The sequence below is a fragment of the Oncorhynchus keta genome, chromosome 35 (assembly GCF_023373465.1).
Source record: "Oncorhynchus keta strain PuntledgeMale-10-30-2019 chromosome 35, Oket_V2, whole genome shotgun sequence".
In the NCBI taxonomy this organism is placed as follows: Eukaryota; Metazoa; Chordata; class Actinopteri; order Salmoniformes; family Salmonidae; genus Oncorhynchus; species Oncorhynchus keta.
This window is the reverse complement of record NC_068455.1, coordinates 4,997,759-5,014,807: the sequence shown is the minus strand read 5'-3', so window position 1 is coordinate 5,014,807 and position 17,049 is coordinate 4,997,759. Positions and strand designations below refer to the sequence as shown.

The following is a 17,049-nucleotide window of genomic DNA, read 5'->3' as shown; positions in this document are numbered from 1 at the left end:
TTGATGCATTATGTTGTATTCATCCTGTCTGTCCCAGGGTGTGATCCCTTTAGGAGGCTGTGTTGTGGATCCGAAGGAAGACCAGGGCATGCCATTCGCCATGGTTATAAATCATGCCGACTTCACTGTAAGCACTTAGACAGTAATATAAACTTTTTAATAATAGACACTTGAAATCTACATCTCTGTATTTATCAGGCAGTTACTGTATATCTCATGTGATAATGCATAGTACTGTATTTCTCATGTGATAATGTATGTTACTGCATATCTCATGTGATAATGCACACTACTGTGGGTATCTCATGTGATAATGTGTGCTACTGTATATCTTCATGTGATAATGTGTGCTACTGTATATCCTATGTGTAATATCTGTATATCCATGTGATAATGCATAGTACTGTATTTCCCTATGTGATAATGTATGTTACTGTATATCTCATGTGATAATGCACACTACTGTATATCTCATGTGATAATGTGTGCTACTGTATATCTCATGTGATAATGTGTGCTACTGTATATCTCATGATAATGCTCACTACTGTATATCTCATGATAAATGTGTGCTACTGTATTTTCATGTGATAATGTATGTTACTGTATATCTCATGTGATAATGCACACTACTGTATATCTCATGTTATAATGTGTGCTACTGTATATATCATGTGATAATGTGTGCTACTGTATATCTCATGTGATAATGCTCACTACTGTATATCTCATGTGATAATGCATGCTACTGTATATATCTCATGTGATAATGCATGCTACTGTATATCGTATGATAATGCACACTACCGTATATCGCATGTGATATGCATAGTACTGCATTTCTCATGTGATAATGCATGCTACTGTATATCTCATGTGATAATCCACACTACTGTATATCTCATGCGATAATGTATGTCACTGTACTACTGTATATCTCATGTGATAATGCATGCTACTGTATATCTCATGTGACAATGCATGCTACTGTACTACTGTATCTCATGTGATAATGCATGCTACTGTATATCTCATTTGACAATGCATGCTACTGTACTACTGTATATCTCATGATAATGTGTGCTACTGTATATCTCATGTGACAATGCACACTACTGTATATCTCATGTGACAATGTACACTACTGTATATCTCATGTGATAATGCATAGTACTGTATATCTCATGTGATAATGCACACTACTGTATATCTCATGTGATAATGTATGTTACTGTATATCTCATGTGATAATGCATAGTACTGTATATCTCATGTGATAATGCACACTACTGTATATCTCATGTGATAATGCACACCACTGTATATCTCATGTGATAATGCATAGTACTGTATATCTCATGTGATAATGCACACTACTGTATATCTCATGTGATAATGCATAGTACTGTATATCTCATGTGATAATGCACACTACTGTATATCTCATGTGATAATGCATAGTACTGTATTTCTCATGTGATAATGTATTACTGTATATCTCATGTGATATGCATAGTACTGTATATCTCATGTGATAATCCACACAACTGTATATCTCATGTGATAATGCACACTACTGTATATCTCATGTGATAATGCACACTACTGTATATCTCATGTGATAATGCATAGTACTGTATTTCTCATGTGATAATGTGTGTACTGTATATCTCATGTGATAATGTGTGCTACTGTATATCTCATGTGATAATGCTCACTACTGTATATCTCATGTGATAATGCATGCTACTGTATATATCTCATGTGATAATGCATGCTACTGTATATCGCATGTGATAATGCACACTACCGTATATCGCATGTGATAATGCATAGTACTGCATTTCTCATGTGATAATGCATGCTACTGTATATCTCATGTGATAATCCACACTACTGTATATCTCATGCGATAATGTATGTCACTGTACTACTGTATATCTCATGTGATAATGCATGCTACTGTATATCTCATGTGACAATGCATGCTACTGTACTACTGTATATCTCATGTGATAATGCATGCTACTGTATATCTCATTTGACAATGCATGCTACTGTACTACTGTATATCTCATGTGATAATGTGTGCTACTGTATATCTCATGTGACAATGCACACTACTGTATATCTCATGTGATAATGTACATTACTGTATATTTCATGTGATAATGCACACTACGATATATCCAATGTGATAATGCATAGTACTGTATTTCTCATGTGATAATGTATGTTACTGTATATCTCATGTGATAATGCATGCTACTGTATATCTCATGTGATAATGCACGCTACTGTTTGTGATGTAATCTTTTTTTAAATTACATTTTTGTAATTTAGCAGTCTCTTATTCAGTGCATATGATTTCATACTGTTTTGTTGTTGTTCGTACTGGTCCCCCGTGGGAATCGAACCAACAATCCTGGCATTATGAGTGTCATGCCCAACTGAGCCACACAGGATATATGCATGATGTGAAGATAATGTATGCTACTGTATATTATCTAGTGATGATAATGTATGCTACTGTATATTATCTAGTGATAGTGTATGCTACTGTATATTATCTAGTGATGATAATGTATGCTACTGTGTATCATGTGATGATAATGTATGCTGTATATTATCATGTGATGATAATGTATACTATTGTATATTATCTAGTGATGATAATGTATGCTACTGTATATTATCATGTGATGATAATGTATGCTATTGTATATTATCATGTGATGATGCTCTATTACTCCCTCAGGGTAACATTGTCCTGGCTGCAGAGAATGAGGCAGAACAAAACCAGTGGCTGGAGATGCTGCAGGAGTCTGGCAGAGTGTGAGTCACTATTTACGACATAAAGCCTCTTTAAATCTAGCTGTTCAAACTGCCTTTTTAAATGTAACTGTAAACAAACTGAAACTACACACTGCCTCTTTAAATCCAACTGACCACACTGCCACTTTAAATCCAACTGACCACACTGCCTCTTTAAATCCAACTGACCACACCTCCTCTTTAAATCCAACTGACCACACTGCCCCTTTAAATCCAACTGACCACACTGCCTCTTTAAATCCAACTGACCACACTGCCTCTTTAAATCCAACTGACCACACTGCCTCTTTAAATCCAACTGACCACACTGCCTCTTTAAATCCAACTGACCACACCTCCTCTTTAAATCCAACTGACCACACTGCCTCTTTAAATCCAACTGACCACACTGCCTCTTTAAATCCAACTGACCACTGCTCTTTAAATCCAACTGACCACACTGCCTCTTTAAATTGACCACACGCCTCTTTAAATCTAGCTGTACAAACTGCAACTGTAAACAAATAACGTCAAATTGATCAGAAATACAGTGAAGAGATTGTTAATGTAGTAAATGACTATTGTAGCTGGAAATGGCAGATTTTTTATGGAATATCTACATTTATCAGCAGCCATCACTCACGTTGTGTTAGCTCATCAAAGTTTATAATTTTGAAAGGCTAATTTATCATTAGAAAACCCATTTGCAATTATGTTAGCACAGCTGAAAACTGTTGTCCTGATTAAAGAAGCAATAAAACTGGCCTTCTTTAGACTAGTTGAGTATCTGGAGCATCAGCATTTGTGGGTTCGATTACAAACTCAAAATGGCCAGAAACAAAGGACTTTCTTCTGAAACTCGTCAGTCTATTCTTGGCAATTAAATCCAACTGACCACACTGCCTCTTTAAATCCAACTGACCACACTGCCTCTTTAAATCCAACTGACCACACCTCCTCTTTAAATCCAACTGACCACACTGCCTCTTTAAATCCAACTGACCACACTGCCACTTTAAATCCAACTGACCACACTGCCTCTTTAAATCCAACTGACCACACTGCCTCTTTAAATCCAACTGACCACACTGCCTCTTTAAATCCAACTGACCACACTGCCCCTTTAAATCCAACTGACCACACTGCCTCTTTAAATCCAACTGACCCCACTAACTGTCTTATCAGGGGCAGCAGGGGTTAAGTCTATAAGTCTAACTCTCAAGTAAAGGGTCCACCTTAGAGGGGACTAGTCTCTTCAAACATGCATGGAGGAGCTGCACAGGTCTGCAATTGTATAGTGGAATATGTGACCTACTGTTGTGTGGTACTGGTGGTGATCATGCTGTATAAACCTATATGGCCACATGCTGTGTTAAAGCTGTTAAACATCTAGTGTCTAAAACCTCCAGCACCTGGAAGAACGCCCAACTGGGAGAAGCCATGATAGAGAGCCTGGAAGCCCAGGGACTGCAGCTGGCCAAGGAGAAGCAAGAGTACCTGGGTAAGAAGAGGACTGTGGAGGCATGGGTAGGCAGGAGGCATAAGGCCTGGTTCAGGGGAGAGAGGAGGGAATGGGTGAAAGGGGACATGGGCAGGTATGGGTCAGGGTGGCAGGTCCGAGGGGCTGGAAAGTAATTTTGTTCTTTAGTTTTGATGCTTACAGTCCCACATGGAGACAATGGCCATATACAACAAGTGATCAGGCTGTTTTGTCACCCCAGACAAGCTGATGGAGGAGACAGAAGAACTGAGCCTGCAGCGAGAACAGAAGGAGCATCTGGAACGTCTGAACCTGGTTCTGGAGGAGGAGAAGCAGAAGTTTGAGGAGCTGGTGATGGAGCTTAGAGCAGAGCAGGATCAGATCAAACTGTAAGAGAGAGCTATGGAGAACATAAACTGGGATATTTACAATAATAAATACAGTAATAAATAATATACAGTAATAAATAATATACAGTAATAGATAATATACAGTAATAGATAATATACAGTAATAGATAATATACAGTAATAAATAATATACAGTAATAGATAATATACAGTAATAAATAATATACAGTAATAAATCATATACAGTAATAAATAACATACAGTAATAGATAATATACAGAAATAAATAAATACAGTAATAAATAACATACAGTAATAGATAATATACAGTAATAAATAATATACAGTAATAGATAATATACAGTAATAGATAATATACAGTAATAAATAAATACAGTAATAAATAATATACAGTAATAGATAATATACAGTAATAAATAATATACATAAATAAATAATATACAGAAATAAATACAGTAATAAATAATATACAGTAATAGATAATATACATACATAAATAATATACATAAATGAATACAGTAATAAATAATATACAGTAATAGATAATATACATAAATAAATAAATACAGTAATAAATACTTTTCAGAAATAAATAATTTAGTTTTAAATAATATACAGTAACATATAATGTACAATAATAAATAATATACAGTAATAAAGTGATAAATAAAATACATTAATTTATATACAGTAATAATAAAATACAGTAATAAGTAATATATAGTAATAATATACCGTAATAAATTAAATACAGTATTAAGTAATATACAGTAATAATAATATACAGTAATAAATTAAATACAGTAATAAATTAAATATATTATTAAGTAATATACAGTAATAATAATATACAGTAATAATAATATACAGTAATAAATTAAATACAGTAATAAATTAAATATAGTATTAAGTAATATACAGTAATAATAATATACAGTAATAATAATATACAGTAATAATAATATACAGTAATAATAATATACAGTAATCCCCACATATGAGTAAGAAAGATGCATGTAATACTTTTAAAGTGCATTTAATATAAGGAATGTAGCTCGTATCTCCGTCTTTATCCACTGCGTTAACTAAACTGCTGTGAAAACTCTTAGCCTTAAGACTCTGATCCTCAGGTCCATCTGCTGTGGGTTTGATGCTCTCAGTGTGGAGAGTGTTGCTATTACACTGTGTGGTGTACCGTGTTGTTGACAGGGACTTGGACGGCACAGCACAGTCTCTGAAAGGTGTGGAGTCTGAAAAGAGGAGCTGAACAGTTTAACAACACTTCTTCAGAAATCTATTGAGGTATTTAAAATGAACTTGAGGAGAAACACACACACACACACACACACACACACACACACACACACACACACACACACACACACACACACACACACACACACACACACACACACACACACACACACACACACACACTCAGGTACACACACCTTCATTACATCCATGATCTGGTCCTCCAGGAGCTGTCCCATGAGAAGCAGCGAACCCTGGAGTTGTTGAGGGAGAAGGAGCTTGAGCAGGGGGCTGAGCATCCAGAGAAGGACGAGGAGCAGGAGGTGCAGCCTGGTGACACGGGACTGCGATCGGAGCTGAGACACATTGAAGAGCAGATGAGGGAACTGCAGAGAGAGAAGGAGCAGGCTGAGGAGAGGTGAGAGGACCAGGAACATGGATCTTATTTTTGTCCAGTCTTGTGTGAAAAGTTCATAAGTTGGTAAAAAATAATAATAATAATTATCCTACCATATAAAAGACACATTAAGCAGCAGATAAATTAGAGAGGATCTGACCTCAGATTCAGCCTGAATGTGACCGGGCCGGCTGGTCCGCCTTCAGAAAGTTAGCCTGCCTGTGTCTGATCACAGCTGACTACCCTGTGGCCGCCTAAGAGTTTAATGAGGGTGAGAAAAACCATTAAAGTGGAAAAGTGCATTGATTCCTCAACAGACAAACCAACGACAAGCACCAGTAACTGGGATCAGGATGTGATGGGAAACTGGTGTTGACCAGAGGGCATGAGTGTTGTCATGACGCTTGCCCCCTCTTTGGGTACAGTGAGCACCATCTCCCTCTCTATACTCCTTACACCAGGCTCTGTCAGAGAGGTTGTACATTTCTAGAGGAGAATCTTCCTCATGGCCAGACAGTATAGAGAGAGAGAGAGAGTTTTCATAGAGAGAACAAAGGAATTTCTTCCACCTCACAGAACTAGTGGTCCGAACAACATTTATATTCTGGAGAAGGTATAAAAGATCGGTGAAGTAACGAGCTACGAACTGGTCCGTTTGGTACAATTTTGTGAAACCTATGAGGGACAATACAGCCACATTACCATAATCCTGTTTATACAACATTCTCAGTTATGAGGCTTACATCTAATTGTTGTATAACAGCCCCTTTCTATGTTCAAGAAAACACCTGGGTTTTCCCATTTCAGACCAGCTTACCTCCATTACTAGAGGGCTAAGGGTTGAGAACAAACCAGTACTCTATCACAGAGGGAAATAAGGTTTGAGTAGATTGCTGAATCTTTTAACCATCCCACGTGGTTAAACTCTTAGACTATTGATACCGACAGAATAAGAACAAGTCTTTGATATTAATTACTAGTCTGCAGCTAGGAATTTGGTATCATTGAACGTGAAGACCGACAACCGCCGAAACATCTATTCTATAACAACACGAATGAATGTTACTCTGAACTATCCATTCTAACCACGGCAGAGAGAGAGAGAGGGCGGACAAACTCTCCGACAGAAATAAACTTTTCAACAGAGATCACAATGACACACTGAGCGTAAATATATATATTGATTGCATTATTAATTATTAATTATTCCCGAATGAGTGAGCGTTCATGCGCAATTTATTAGCATTTCAATTGTTATAATTATCAACTGTGTGTCGTCTTAACTCAGTTGACCCCCACTTCCCTTTTGTACATCAAGCCACGATGCCGGTTTAACCCCACTAGGCACATCTGCTTTCATTTCCTTGTAACCATCTACTGTTTGTTTATGCCTTTCTGTGATGATTTAGTTAGTTAATAAATAAATTATGTAAGACAATTGATAAATGGATAACTCATAGTGAAGACTGGGTTCGTGCAGATACCCAACAATTTACGACGTTTGGAATGAGACTATGAATAATTCATTAATCAGAAGACTAAGACTATTAAAATATCTGGAAAGTTATATTAGGAAAATTCTAACTTTGTAATCTGAATATTTTCCTTGGTTCCCTCGACTTCCTTGTTAATTACATTTACATGATTAAGTAGTTTAATCACATAATAATAATTAATCTTCAGTTTAATGATGCCAAAGACATGAGTGTTGTATAAAAAAAATGCAGTGTATCTGTCAATGGCGGGCCAACTGCAGAGCTCCGCAGTGAGGCCTAATGTGGGTATCTCTCTGGGCGGAGTCACATTGAAGAGCCCCATGGTGAAGCCTATTGAGGGTTTCTTCAATGAAGGGCCTCGCTGCAGAGCTCCACCGTGAAGCCTAATGAGGATGTCTCTCAATCAAGTGTCCCCAATGCAGAGCTCTGCAACAAGGCCCTCTGTAATTTCCCACAGGGCATTCCCTGGAAATTAGGACCTACAGAACGACTTTCTTCTGTCCTATAACAGATCATTGCTTGTGCTTGTGTCTGATATTAACTTTGCGTCGAGCCATCCCGGATCCGGTATCGTGACTACAGCCTCAAGCTCATTACCATAACGCAACGTTAACTATTCATGAAAATCGCAAATGAAATGAAATGAATCTATTTGCTCTCAAGCTTAGCCTTTGTTAATGTCATCTCAGATTTTCAAAATATGCTTCTCAACCATTGCAAAACAAGCATTTGTGTAACTGTATTGATAGCTAGCGTAGCATTTAGCGTTAGCATTCAGCAGGCAACATTTTCACAAAAACCAGAAAAGGATTCAAATAAAATCATTTACCTTGAAGAACATCAGATGTTTTCAATGAGCAGACTCTCAGTTAGATAGCAAATGCTCCGTTTTACAAAAAATATTATTTGTGTTGACTAATCGCTCCGTTTTGTTCATCGCGTTTGGGTAAGAAAAAAAGAAAAATAATAAGTCATTAAAACACTGACTTTTTCCAAATTAACTCCATAATATCGACAGAAACATGGCAAACCGATGTTTAGAATCAATCCTCAAGGTGTTTTTCACATATCTATCGACGATAAATCCTTCGTGGCAGTTGACTTTCTTCTGAAGAATATGGAACGCGCGCGGACCTACAGATTACGCAATAATTTCGACACAGGACACCGGGCGGGACACCAGGTAAATGTAGTCTCTTATGGTCAATCTTCCAATGATATGCCTACAAACACGTCACAATGCTGCAGACATCTTGGACGAACGGCAGAGCGCATAAGCTCGTTCACAGCACATTCACAGCCATATAAGGAGACGATAGTAAAACAGAGCGTCAAAAATCAGCTCATTTCCTGTTTGAAGTTTCATCTTGGTTTCGCCTGTAAGATCAGTTCTGAGGCACTCACAGATAATATCTTTGCAGTTTTGAAAACGTCAGAGTGTTTTCTTTCCAAAGCTGGCAATTATATGCATAGTCGAGCATCTTTTTCGTGACAAAATATTGCGCTTAAAACGGGCACGTTTTTTTTTTATCCAATAATGACATAGCGCTCCCCATAGGTTGAAGAGGTTAACATCCCCTTGTGATACATTATCCTACCAAATTCCTTCATTAGGTAAGAGGTTGGGTAAGAGGTAAGCGATATAAATGCCCAGGGCGGAAGGCTTTTAAACACTTAGCCTAGTATTGACCTGCTGTGGATGGGGACTGCAGGATTGTGTTAGTATGCACAGTACCTTTCCTCCAACTGTGTGTCTGGCAATGTGTGTGTGCGCGCTCTAGCTGTATGTTACTGTGTGTGTGTGTGTTTTGTACCTCTGACAGACTATGTGTGTGCGTGCAAGTCGAGGGTGCACAGGACTGTGTGTTCTCTGGCTCCCCCTGCAGGCTAACGGAGAATGAGCAGCGTGACACAGTTTAACATGACTGTCTGTTCTCTGGCTCCCCCTGCAGGCTAACGGAGAATGAGCAGCGTGACACAGTTTAACATGACTGTCTGTGTTCTCTGGCTCCCCTGCAGGCAAACAGAGAATGAGCAGCGTGCCACAGTTCTGCAACAGGAAAAGAGTTCTACTCCTGTCAGTCCAGGACTTTACAGCAGTCCCTCACACAGCTCACTGTGGACAAGAAGCAAACTGAGGTGGAACTCAAGGTAAACCACACTGCCTCTCCAATGGCACCCTATTCCCTACATAGTGCACTACTTTTAACCAGAGCTACTCTAACGTTTCCAAAACTGTAAAGATATTGTCTGTGAGTATAACAGAACTGATGTTGCAGGCGAAAGCCTGAGAAAAATCCAATCCAGAAGTGCCCCATATTTTGAAAGCGCTGCGTTCCAATGAGTCCCTATTGAGCTGTGAATGTGCTATCAACCAGCTTACGCTTTCTACGTATTCCCAAGGTGTCTACAGCATTGTGACATAGTTTTACGCATTTATATTGAAGAATAGCCGCAGCGGCTACATTGCGAAAGTGGTCACCTGATGCCCCAGAGAGATTCTCGCGTAAAATACAGAGGTAGCCATTACCCAATTGGTCCTACTGAAAAATTAAAAAAATAAAATTAATTGTCCCGATGGACAATATATTATCGAATAAATATTTGAAAAACACATTGAGGATTGATTATAAACAACGTTTTGCCATGTTTCTGTCGATATTATGGAGCTAATTTGGAATATTTTTTGCCGTTTCGTGACTGCAATTTCCGGCCGATTTCTCAGCCAAACTTGAAGAACAAACGGAGCTATAAAGGAACATTTGCTATCTAACTGGGAGTCTCATGAAGAGATTTTATTTTTTCATTGTTAATTAATAGTGACTCCTTATCCCGCATGAGGGAGCGTAATCATCGACTGACACTAATTAGCATAACGCAACGGACATAAATATTCCTAGAAAATATTCCTATTCATGAAAATCACAAGTGAAATATATTGGGACACAGCTTAGCATTTTGTTAATCACCCTGTTATCTCAGATTTTCAAAATATGCTTTACAGCCAAAGCTAGACAAGCATTTGTGTAAGTTTATCGATAGCCTAGCATAGCATTTTGTCCAGCTAGCAGCAGGTAACTTGGTCACGGAATTCAGAAAAGCAATTAAATTAAATTGTTTACCTTTGATGAGCTTCGGATGTTTTCACTCACGAGACTCCCAGTTAGATAGCAAATGTTCCTTTTTTCCAAAAATATAATTTTTGTAGGCGAAATAGCTCCGTTTGTTCTTCACGTTTGGCTGAGAAATCGGCCGGAAATTGCAGTCGCAAAAACTCTGAAAAATATTCAAAATTAGCTCCATAATATCGACAGAAACATGGCAAACGTTGTTTATAATCAATCCTCAAGGTGTTTTTCAAATATCTATTCGATAATATATCCAACGGGACAATTGGTTTTTCAGTAGGACCGATTGGAATAATGGCTACCTCTGTATTTTACTCGAGAATCACTCTGGGAGCCATCAGGTGACCAGTTGCACAATGTTGCCACTTACGTTTATTCTTCAACATAAATGTGTAAAACTACGTAACAATGCTGTAGACATCTTGGGGAATACGGAGAAAAAGTAATCTGGTTGATAGCCTATTCGCTGCTCAATAGGGACGCAACGCTTTCAAAACATGAGGCACTTCCAGATTGGATTTTTCAGGCTTTCAACCTGCAATATCAGTTCTGTTATACTACAGGCAATATTTTTACAGTTTTGGAAACTTTAGAGTGTTTTCTATCCTAAGCTGTCAATTATATGCATATTCTAGCATCTTGTCCTGACAAATTATCCCGTTTACTACTGGAACGTTATTTTCCAAAATGAAAATACTGCCCCTAGTCACAGAAGACATAATTATCCAAAAGGCAGATCCTAGATCAGGCCTCCTACTCTGAGATGCTTTGTGAATACGGGCCCTGACCTCCTGTTGTGTCCCAGGTGGAGATTGAGTCTCGTATGGAGCTGGAGCGGAGGTTGAAGCAGGCTGAGGAGGCTCTACGGAACCTGGAGAAAGGTCTGAGCTCTCTGGAACGCTCCAAAGAGAAGGATGACAAGATGAAGGGAGACGTCAACAACCTCAGGAGTGAGTTACACTTACAACGCACGCACGCACGCACGCACGCACGCACGCACGCACGCACGCACGCACGCACGCACGCACGCACGCACGCACGCACACACACACACACACACACACACACACACACACACACACACACACACACACACACACACACACACACACACACACACACACACACACACACACACACACACACACACACACACACACACACACACATTTACATTTAAGTCATTTAGCAGACGCTCTTATCCAGAGCGACTTACAAATTGGTGCATACACCTTATGACATCCAGTGGAACAGCCACTTTACAATAGTGCATCTAAATCTTTTTAGGGGTGTATGCATATACATTCTTCATGAGTCATAGATAAACACACAGCCATAAACACTTCTACCCACTGGTTCAGTTAACCCAGGATCATTCATAAAGGGTTCAGTTAACCCAGGATAAGTCATAAAGGGTTCAGTTAACCCAGGATCATTCATAAAGGGTTCAGTTAACCCAGGATCATTCATAAAGGGTTCAGTTAACCCAGGATAAGTCATAAAGGGTTCAGTTAACCCAGGATAAGTCATAAAGGGTTCAGTTAACCCAGGATAAGTCATAAAGGGTTCAGTTAACCCAGGATAAGTCATAAAGGGTTCAGTTAACCCAGGATCATTCATAAAGGGTTCAGTTAACCCAGGATCATTCATAAAGGGTTCAGTTAACCCAGAATAATTCATAAAGGGTTTAGTTAACCCATAAAGGGTTCAGTTAACCCAGGATAATTCATAATGTGTGTAGTTGTCCTGCCTCCTCCTGGGTAGAACAAGTTATTGCTACAGTATATTATTTCTGTCATATTTAGTGTCCTAGCAACTACTGAGTGCTGCGAGGAACATAACTACACTGAACAAAATGTAAACGCAACAATTTAAAATATTGTTACTGAGTTTACAGTAAATCAGTCAAATTGAAATGAATTAATTCGCCCTAATCTATGGATCTCACATGATGGGGAATGGAGATATACGTCTGTTATCACAACTCAGGCTAAGACCAGGTTGAAATACAGGAGGTGGATAGTACGAGTCTGTTTTTTTTTATAGTACAGGACAGCAGAAATCAGAGTCAGGCAGGTACAGGACAGCAGGCAAAGAGTCGTAATCCAAATCAGAGTCAGGACACCAGGCAGAATCAGGTTAAGGACAGGCCGAAAGGTCAGAACTGGGAAGACGGGGGAAAACAAAAACTAGATCACAGGAAACACGGGGACACGCTGGTAGGACTTGACGGGACAAGACGATCTGGCAACAGACAAACCGAAAACTAAGGTATAAATACACAGGGAATAACGGGGGGAGACACCTGGTGGGGGGTGGAGACAAACACAGAGACAGGTGAAACAGATCAGGGCCCTGTTGGTCACAGGTACCTGGATCAGAAAACCAGTCAGTATCTCATTCCCTTGCAACGCTTCTCCTTCGCATAGAGTGGATCAGGCTGTTGATTGTGGCCTGTTTAATGTTGTCCCAGTCCTCTTTAATGGCTGTGCGAAGTTGCTGGATATTGGCAAGAACAGGAACACTCTGTGCACATGTCGATCCAGAGCATCCCAAACATGCTCAATGGGTGACATGTCTGGTGAGTATGCAGGCCATGGAAGAACTGGGAAATTTTCAGCTTACAGGAATTGTGTACAGATCCTTGTGACATGGGGCTGTGAATTATCATGCTGAAACATGAAGTGATGGTGGTGGATGAATGACACGACAAACGGTATCTCTGTGCATTCCCATAAAATGCAATTCTGTTCATTGTCCGTAGCTTTGCCCCATACCATAACCCCCGCCACCATGGGGCACACTGTTCACAACGCTTGACATCAGCTAACAGCTAACTCACACGACGCCATAAGCTGTCTGACATCTGCTCAATAAAAGTTGAAACTGGGATTCATCCGTGAAGAACACACTTCCCCAGCATGCCAGTGGCCATCGAAGGTGATCATTTCCCCACTGAAGTCGGTTACGACTCCGAACTGCAGTCAGGTCAAAACTCTGGCGAGGACGACGAACACGCAAATGAGCTTCCCTGAGACAATTCTTTGGTTGTACAAACCCTCAGTTTCATCAGCTGTCTGGGTGGCTGGTCTCAGACCATCCCTCAGTGTCATCAGCTGTCTGGGTGGCTGGTCTCAGACCATCCCACAGTGTCATCAGCTGTCTGGGTGGCTGGTCTCAGACCATCCCACAGTTTCATCAGCTGTCTGGGTGGCTGGTCTCAGACCATCCCACAGTTTCATCAGCTGACCAGGTGGCTGGTCTCAGACCATCCCACAGTTTCATCAGCTGACCAGGTGGCTGGTCTCAGACCATCCACAGTTTCATCAGCTGTCCGGGTGGCTGGTCTCAGACCATCCCACAGTTTCATCAGCTGTCTGGGTGGCTGGTCTCAGACCATCCCACAGTTTCATCAGCTGACCAGGTGGCTGGTCTCAGACGATCCCGCAGGTGAAGAAGCCGTATGTGCCCTGGGCTGGCGTGGTTATATGAGGTCTACAGTTTTGAGGCCGGTTGGACGTACTGCTAAATTGTCTAAAGTAACGTTTGGAGGCGGCTTATGGTAGAGAAATGCCAATTGCTTGCTGCACCCAAACTTGAGACGTCTGTGGCATTGTGTTGTGTGACAAAAACTGCACATTTTAGAGTGGCCTTTTTTGTCCCCAGCCCAAAATGTGTTTAATCAGCTTCTTGATATGCCACACCACACACAGCTGTCTTATCTTGGAGAAATGTTCACTAACAGCGATGTTCACCAACAACAACATATTTGATGTAAACATATTTGTGCACAAACTCTGAACATTTCTGGGATCTTTTATTTCATGAAACATGGGACCAACCTTTTACGTGTTTTTGTAATTTTTGTCCAGTATAGCTACATGGGATATGTGTGTGTGTGTGTGTGTTCTTCACCCAGGGTCTTTGAGGAGTGTATCTGTGCTGCAGAGATCGAGGCCAAGCTCCCTTCTATAATGAAGAATGCTGTGTATCTCCACAAGGCTACAGCACGACGCATTAAGAGCTGTCGGATTCAGAGACGCGCCTCCAAACACCACTGGTGTGAGTACACACATACGCATGGAGGCTGCTGAGGCCGAGCACGGCTCATAATAATGTCTGACCGGAGTGAATGGAATGGCATCAAACACAGGGAAACCATGGAAACCACGTGTTTGATGTGTTCGATACCATTCCACTCATTCCGCTCCAGTTATTACCACAACCCCGTCCTCCCAAATTAAGTTGCCACCAACTTCCTGTGACACACACACACTCATGTCTTTTCCTCTGCAGTGAAACACTCCCAGTCATTCGTGGTTGCCCGTGGCGATGGCGCCAGCATGGAGGACCTGAGGGAGACTGCCCGGCGACTGACCTCCGACAGCTGTTTCAGGAAGAGCGTCTACAAGATCATCACACGCCACGACCAGGAGACCTCCGCCAAGAAAGATGACTGACAGAGATAGGGAGGGATGAATTATGGGAGGGAGGGTGTGTGTGTGTGTGTGTGTGTGTGTGTGTGTGTGTGAGAGTGTAATAGTGTCAAGTCCTGTCGTCTGCTCCCACGGTGTTGTAGCTGGGTCGGGATTATCTTTAGGATGTCATCTCTTCAATATGATGTAATCTCTTCAATATGATGTAATCTCTTCAATATGATGTCATCTCTTCAATATGATGTCATCTCTTCAATATGATGTCATCTCTTCAATATGATGTCATCTCTTCAATATGATGTCATCTCTTCAACAGCCTGGTTGTGTTCAAACTGCATTACAATACTTTTATGCAAAATATTTTTATTCAAACAAAATTCATGTTTATTGTTAAAGATACAGCAGCTCTATTTACTGTCCTACAGCTTGGAGGACGGTCGGAAAAATAATGCATGTAGTTATTGAACCAACACGATATGACAATGTGATGGTTTACAGTACAGTACAGGCAGAAGCCTTAAACCTGACCTGGGTAACCCCAAAGATGTACCCTTTAAAATAGGAATTAAATTGTAAATCAACCATATGGTCGACACACACTGCAAGTCGACACACACACACACTGCAAGTCGACACACACACACACACACACTGCAGGTCGACACACACACACACTGCAAGTCAACACACACACACACTGCAAGTCAACACACACACACACACTGCAGGTCGACACACACACTGCAAGTTGACACACACACACACACTGCAGGTTGACACACACTGCAAGTTGACCCACACACACACTGCAGGTCGACACACACTGCAAGTCGACACACACACACACACACACACACTGCAGGTCGACACACACACCGCAAGTCGACACACACACACACACTGCAAGTCGACACACACTGCAAGTCGAGACACACACACACACACACACACACACACACACACACACACACACACACACACTGCAAGTCGACACACACACACACTGCAAGTCGACACACACACACACACACACACTGCAAGTCGACACACACACTGCAAGTCGACGCACACACACTGCAAGTCGGCACACACACACTGCAAGTCGACACACACACACACACTGCAGGTCGACACACACACACACACTGCAAGTCGACACACACACACACACACACACACACACACACACACACACACAGCAAGTCGACACACACACACTGCAGGTCGACACACACACACACACTGCAAGTCGACACACACACACACACACACTGCAAGTCGACACACACACACACACTGCAAGGCTAGGTAATGACCATAGGAGTTGGCAAGACAGCACACACAGATCTGGGACCAGGCTAGGTAACGACCATAAGAGTTGGCAAGACAGCACACACAGATCTGGGACCAGGCTAGGTAATGACCATAGGAGTTGGCAAGACAACACAAACAATATATCTCAACACGTGGCCCTGTGGAAAAGATTAACCAATATTACTCAACACGTGGCCCTGTGGAAAAGATGTCCTCATGTATTTGGGCAGCAAAACTTAATATTGTTGTAGTAATGAAACAAAATGCCTTGTTATTAAAGCTGTGTTAAACCTTGTTCTGGTCTTGTATAATACTCTACAGCTCTATAACCCTAACCCTAAACGAGGCCTTGTTCTGGT

At 40.7% G+C, this 17,049-nt stretch overlaps 1 protein-coding gene across 1 annotated transcript in view; it reads left to right on the top strand.

Moving 5' to 3' along the window:
- The window catches only part of LOC127915621 (pleckstrin homology domain-containing family D member 1-like), a 32,919-nt gene extending 17,519 nt beyond the window's left edge, over positions 1-15,400 (top strand). Inside the window, exons 4-13 of the mRNA XM_052495841.1 lie at positions 38-127; positions 2,759-2,835; positions 4,224-4,315; positions 4,536-4,683; positions 5,796-5,856; positions 6,147-6,337; positions 9,832-9,889; positions 11,746-11,890; positions 14,889-15,002; positions 15,237-15,400. Coding sequence (XP_052351801.1) covers positions 38-127; positions 2,759-2,835; positions 4,224-4,315; positions 4,536-4,683; positions 5,796-5,856; positions 6,147-6,337; positions 9,832-9,889; positions 11,746-11,890; positions 14,889-15,002; positions 15,237-15,400 — 1,140 coding nt within the window. The remainder of the gene's footprint in view (positions 1-37; positions 128-2,758; positions 2,836-4,223; positions 4,316-4,535; positions 4,684-5,795; positions 5,857-6,146; positions 6,338-9,831; positions 9,890-11,745; positions 11,891-14,888; positions 15,003-15,236) is intronic.
- The last annotated feature ends 1,649 nt before the right edge of the window (positions 15,401-17,049 follow it).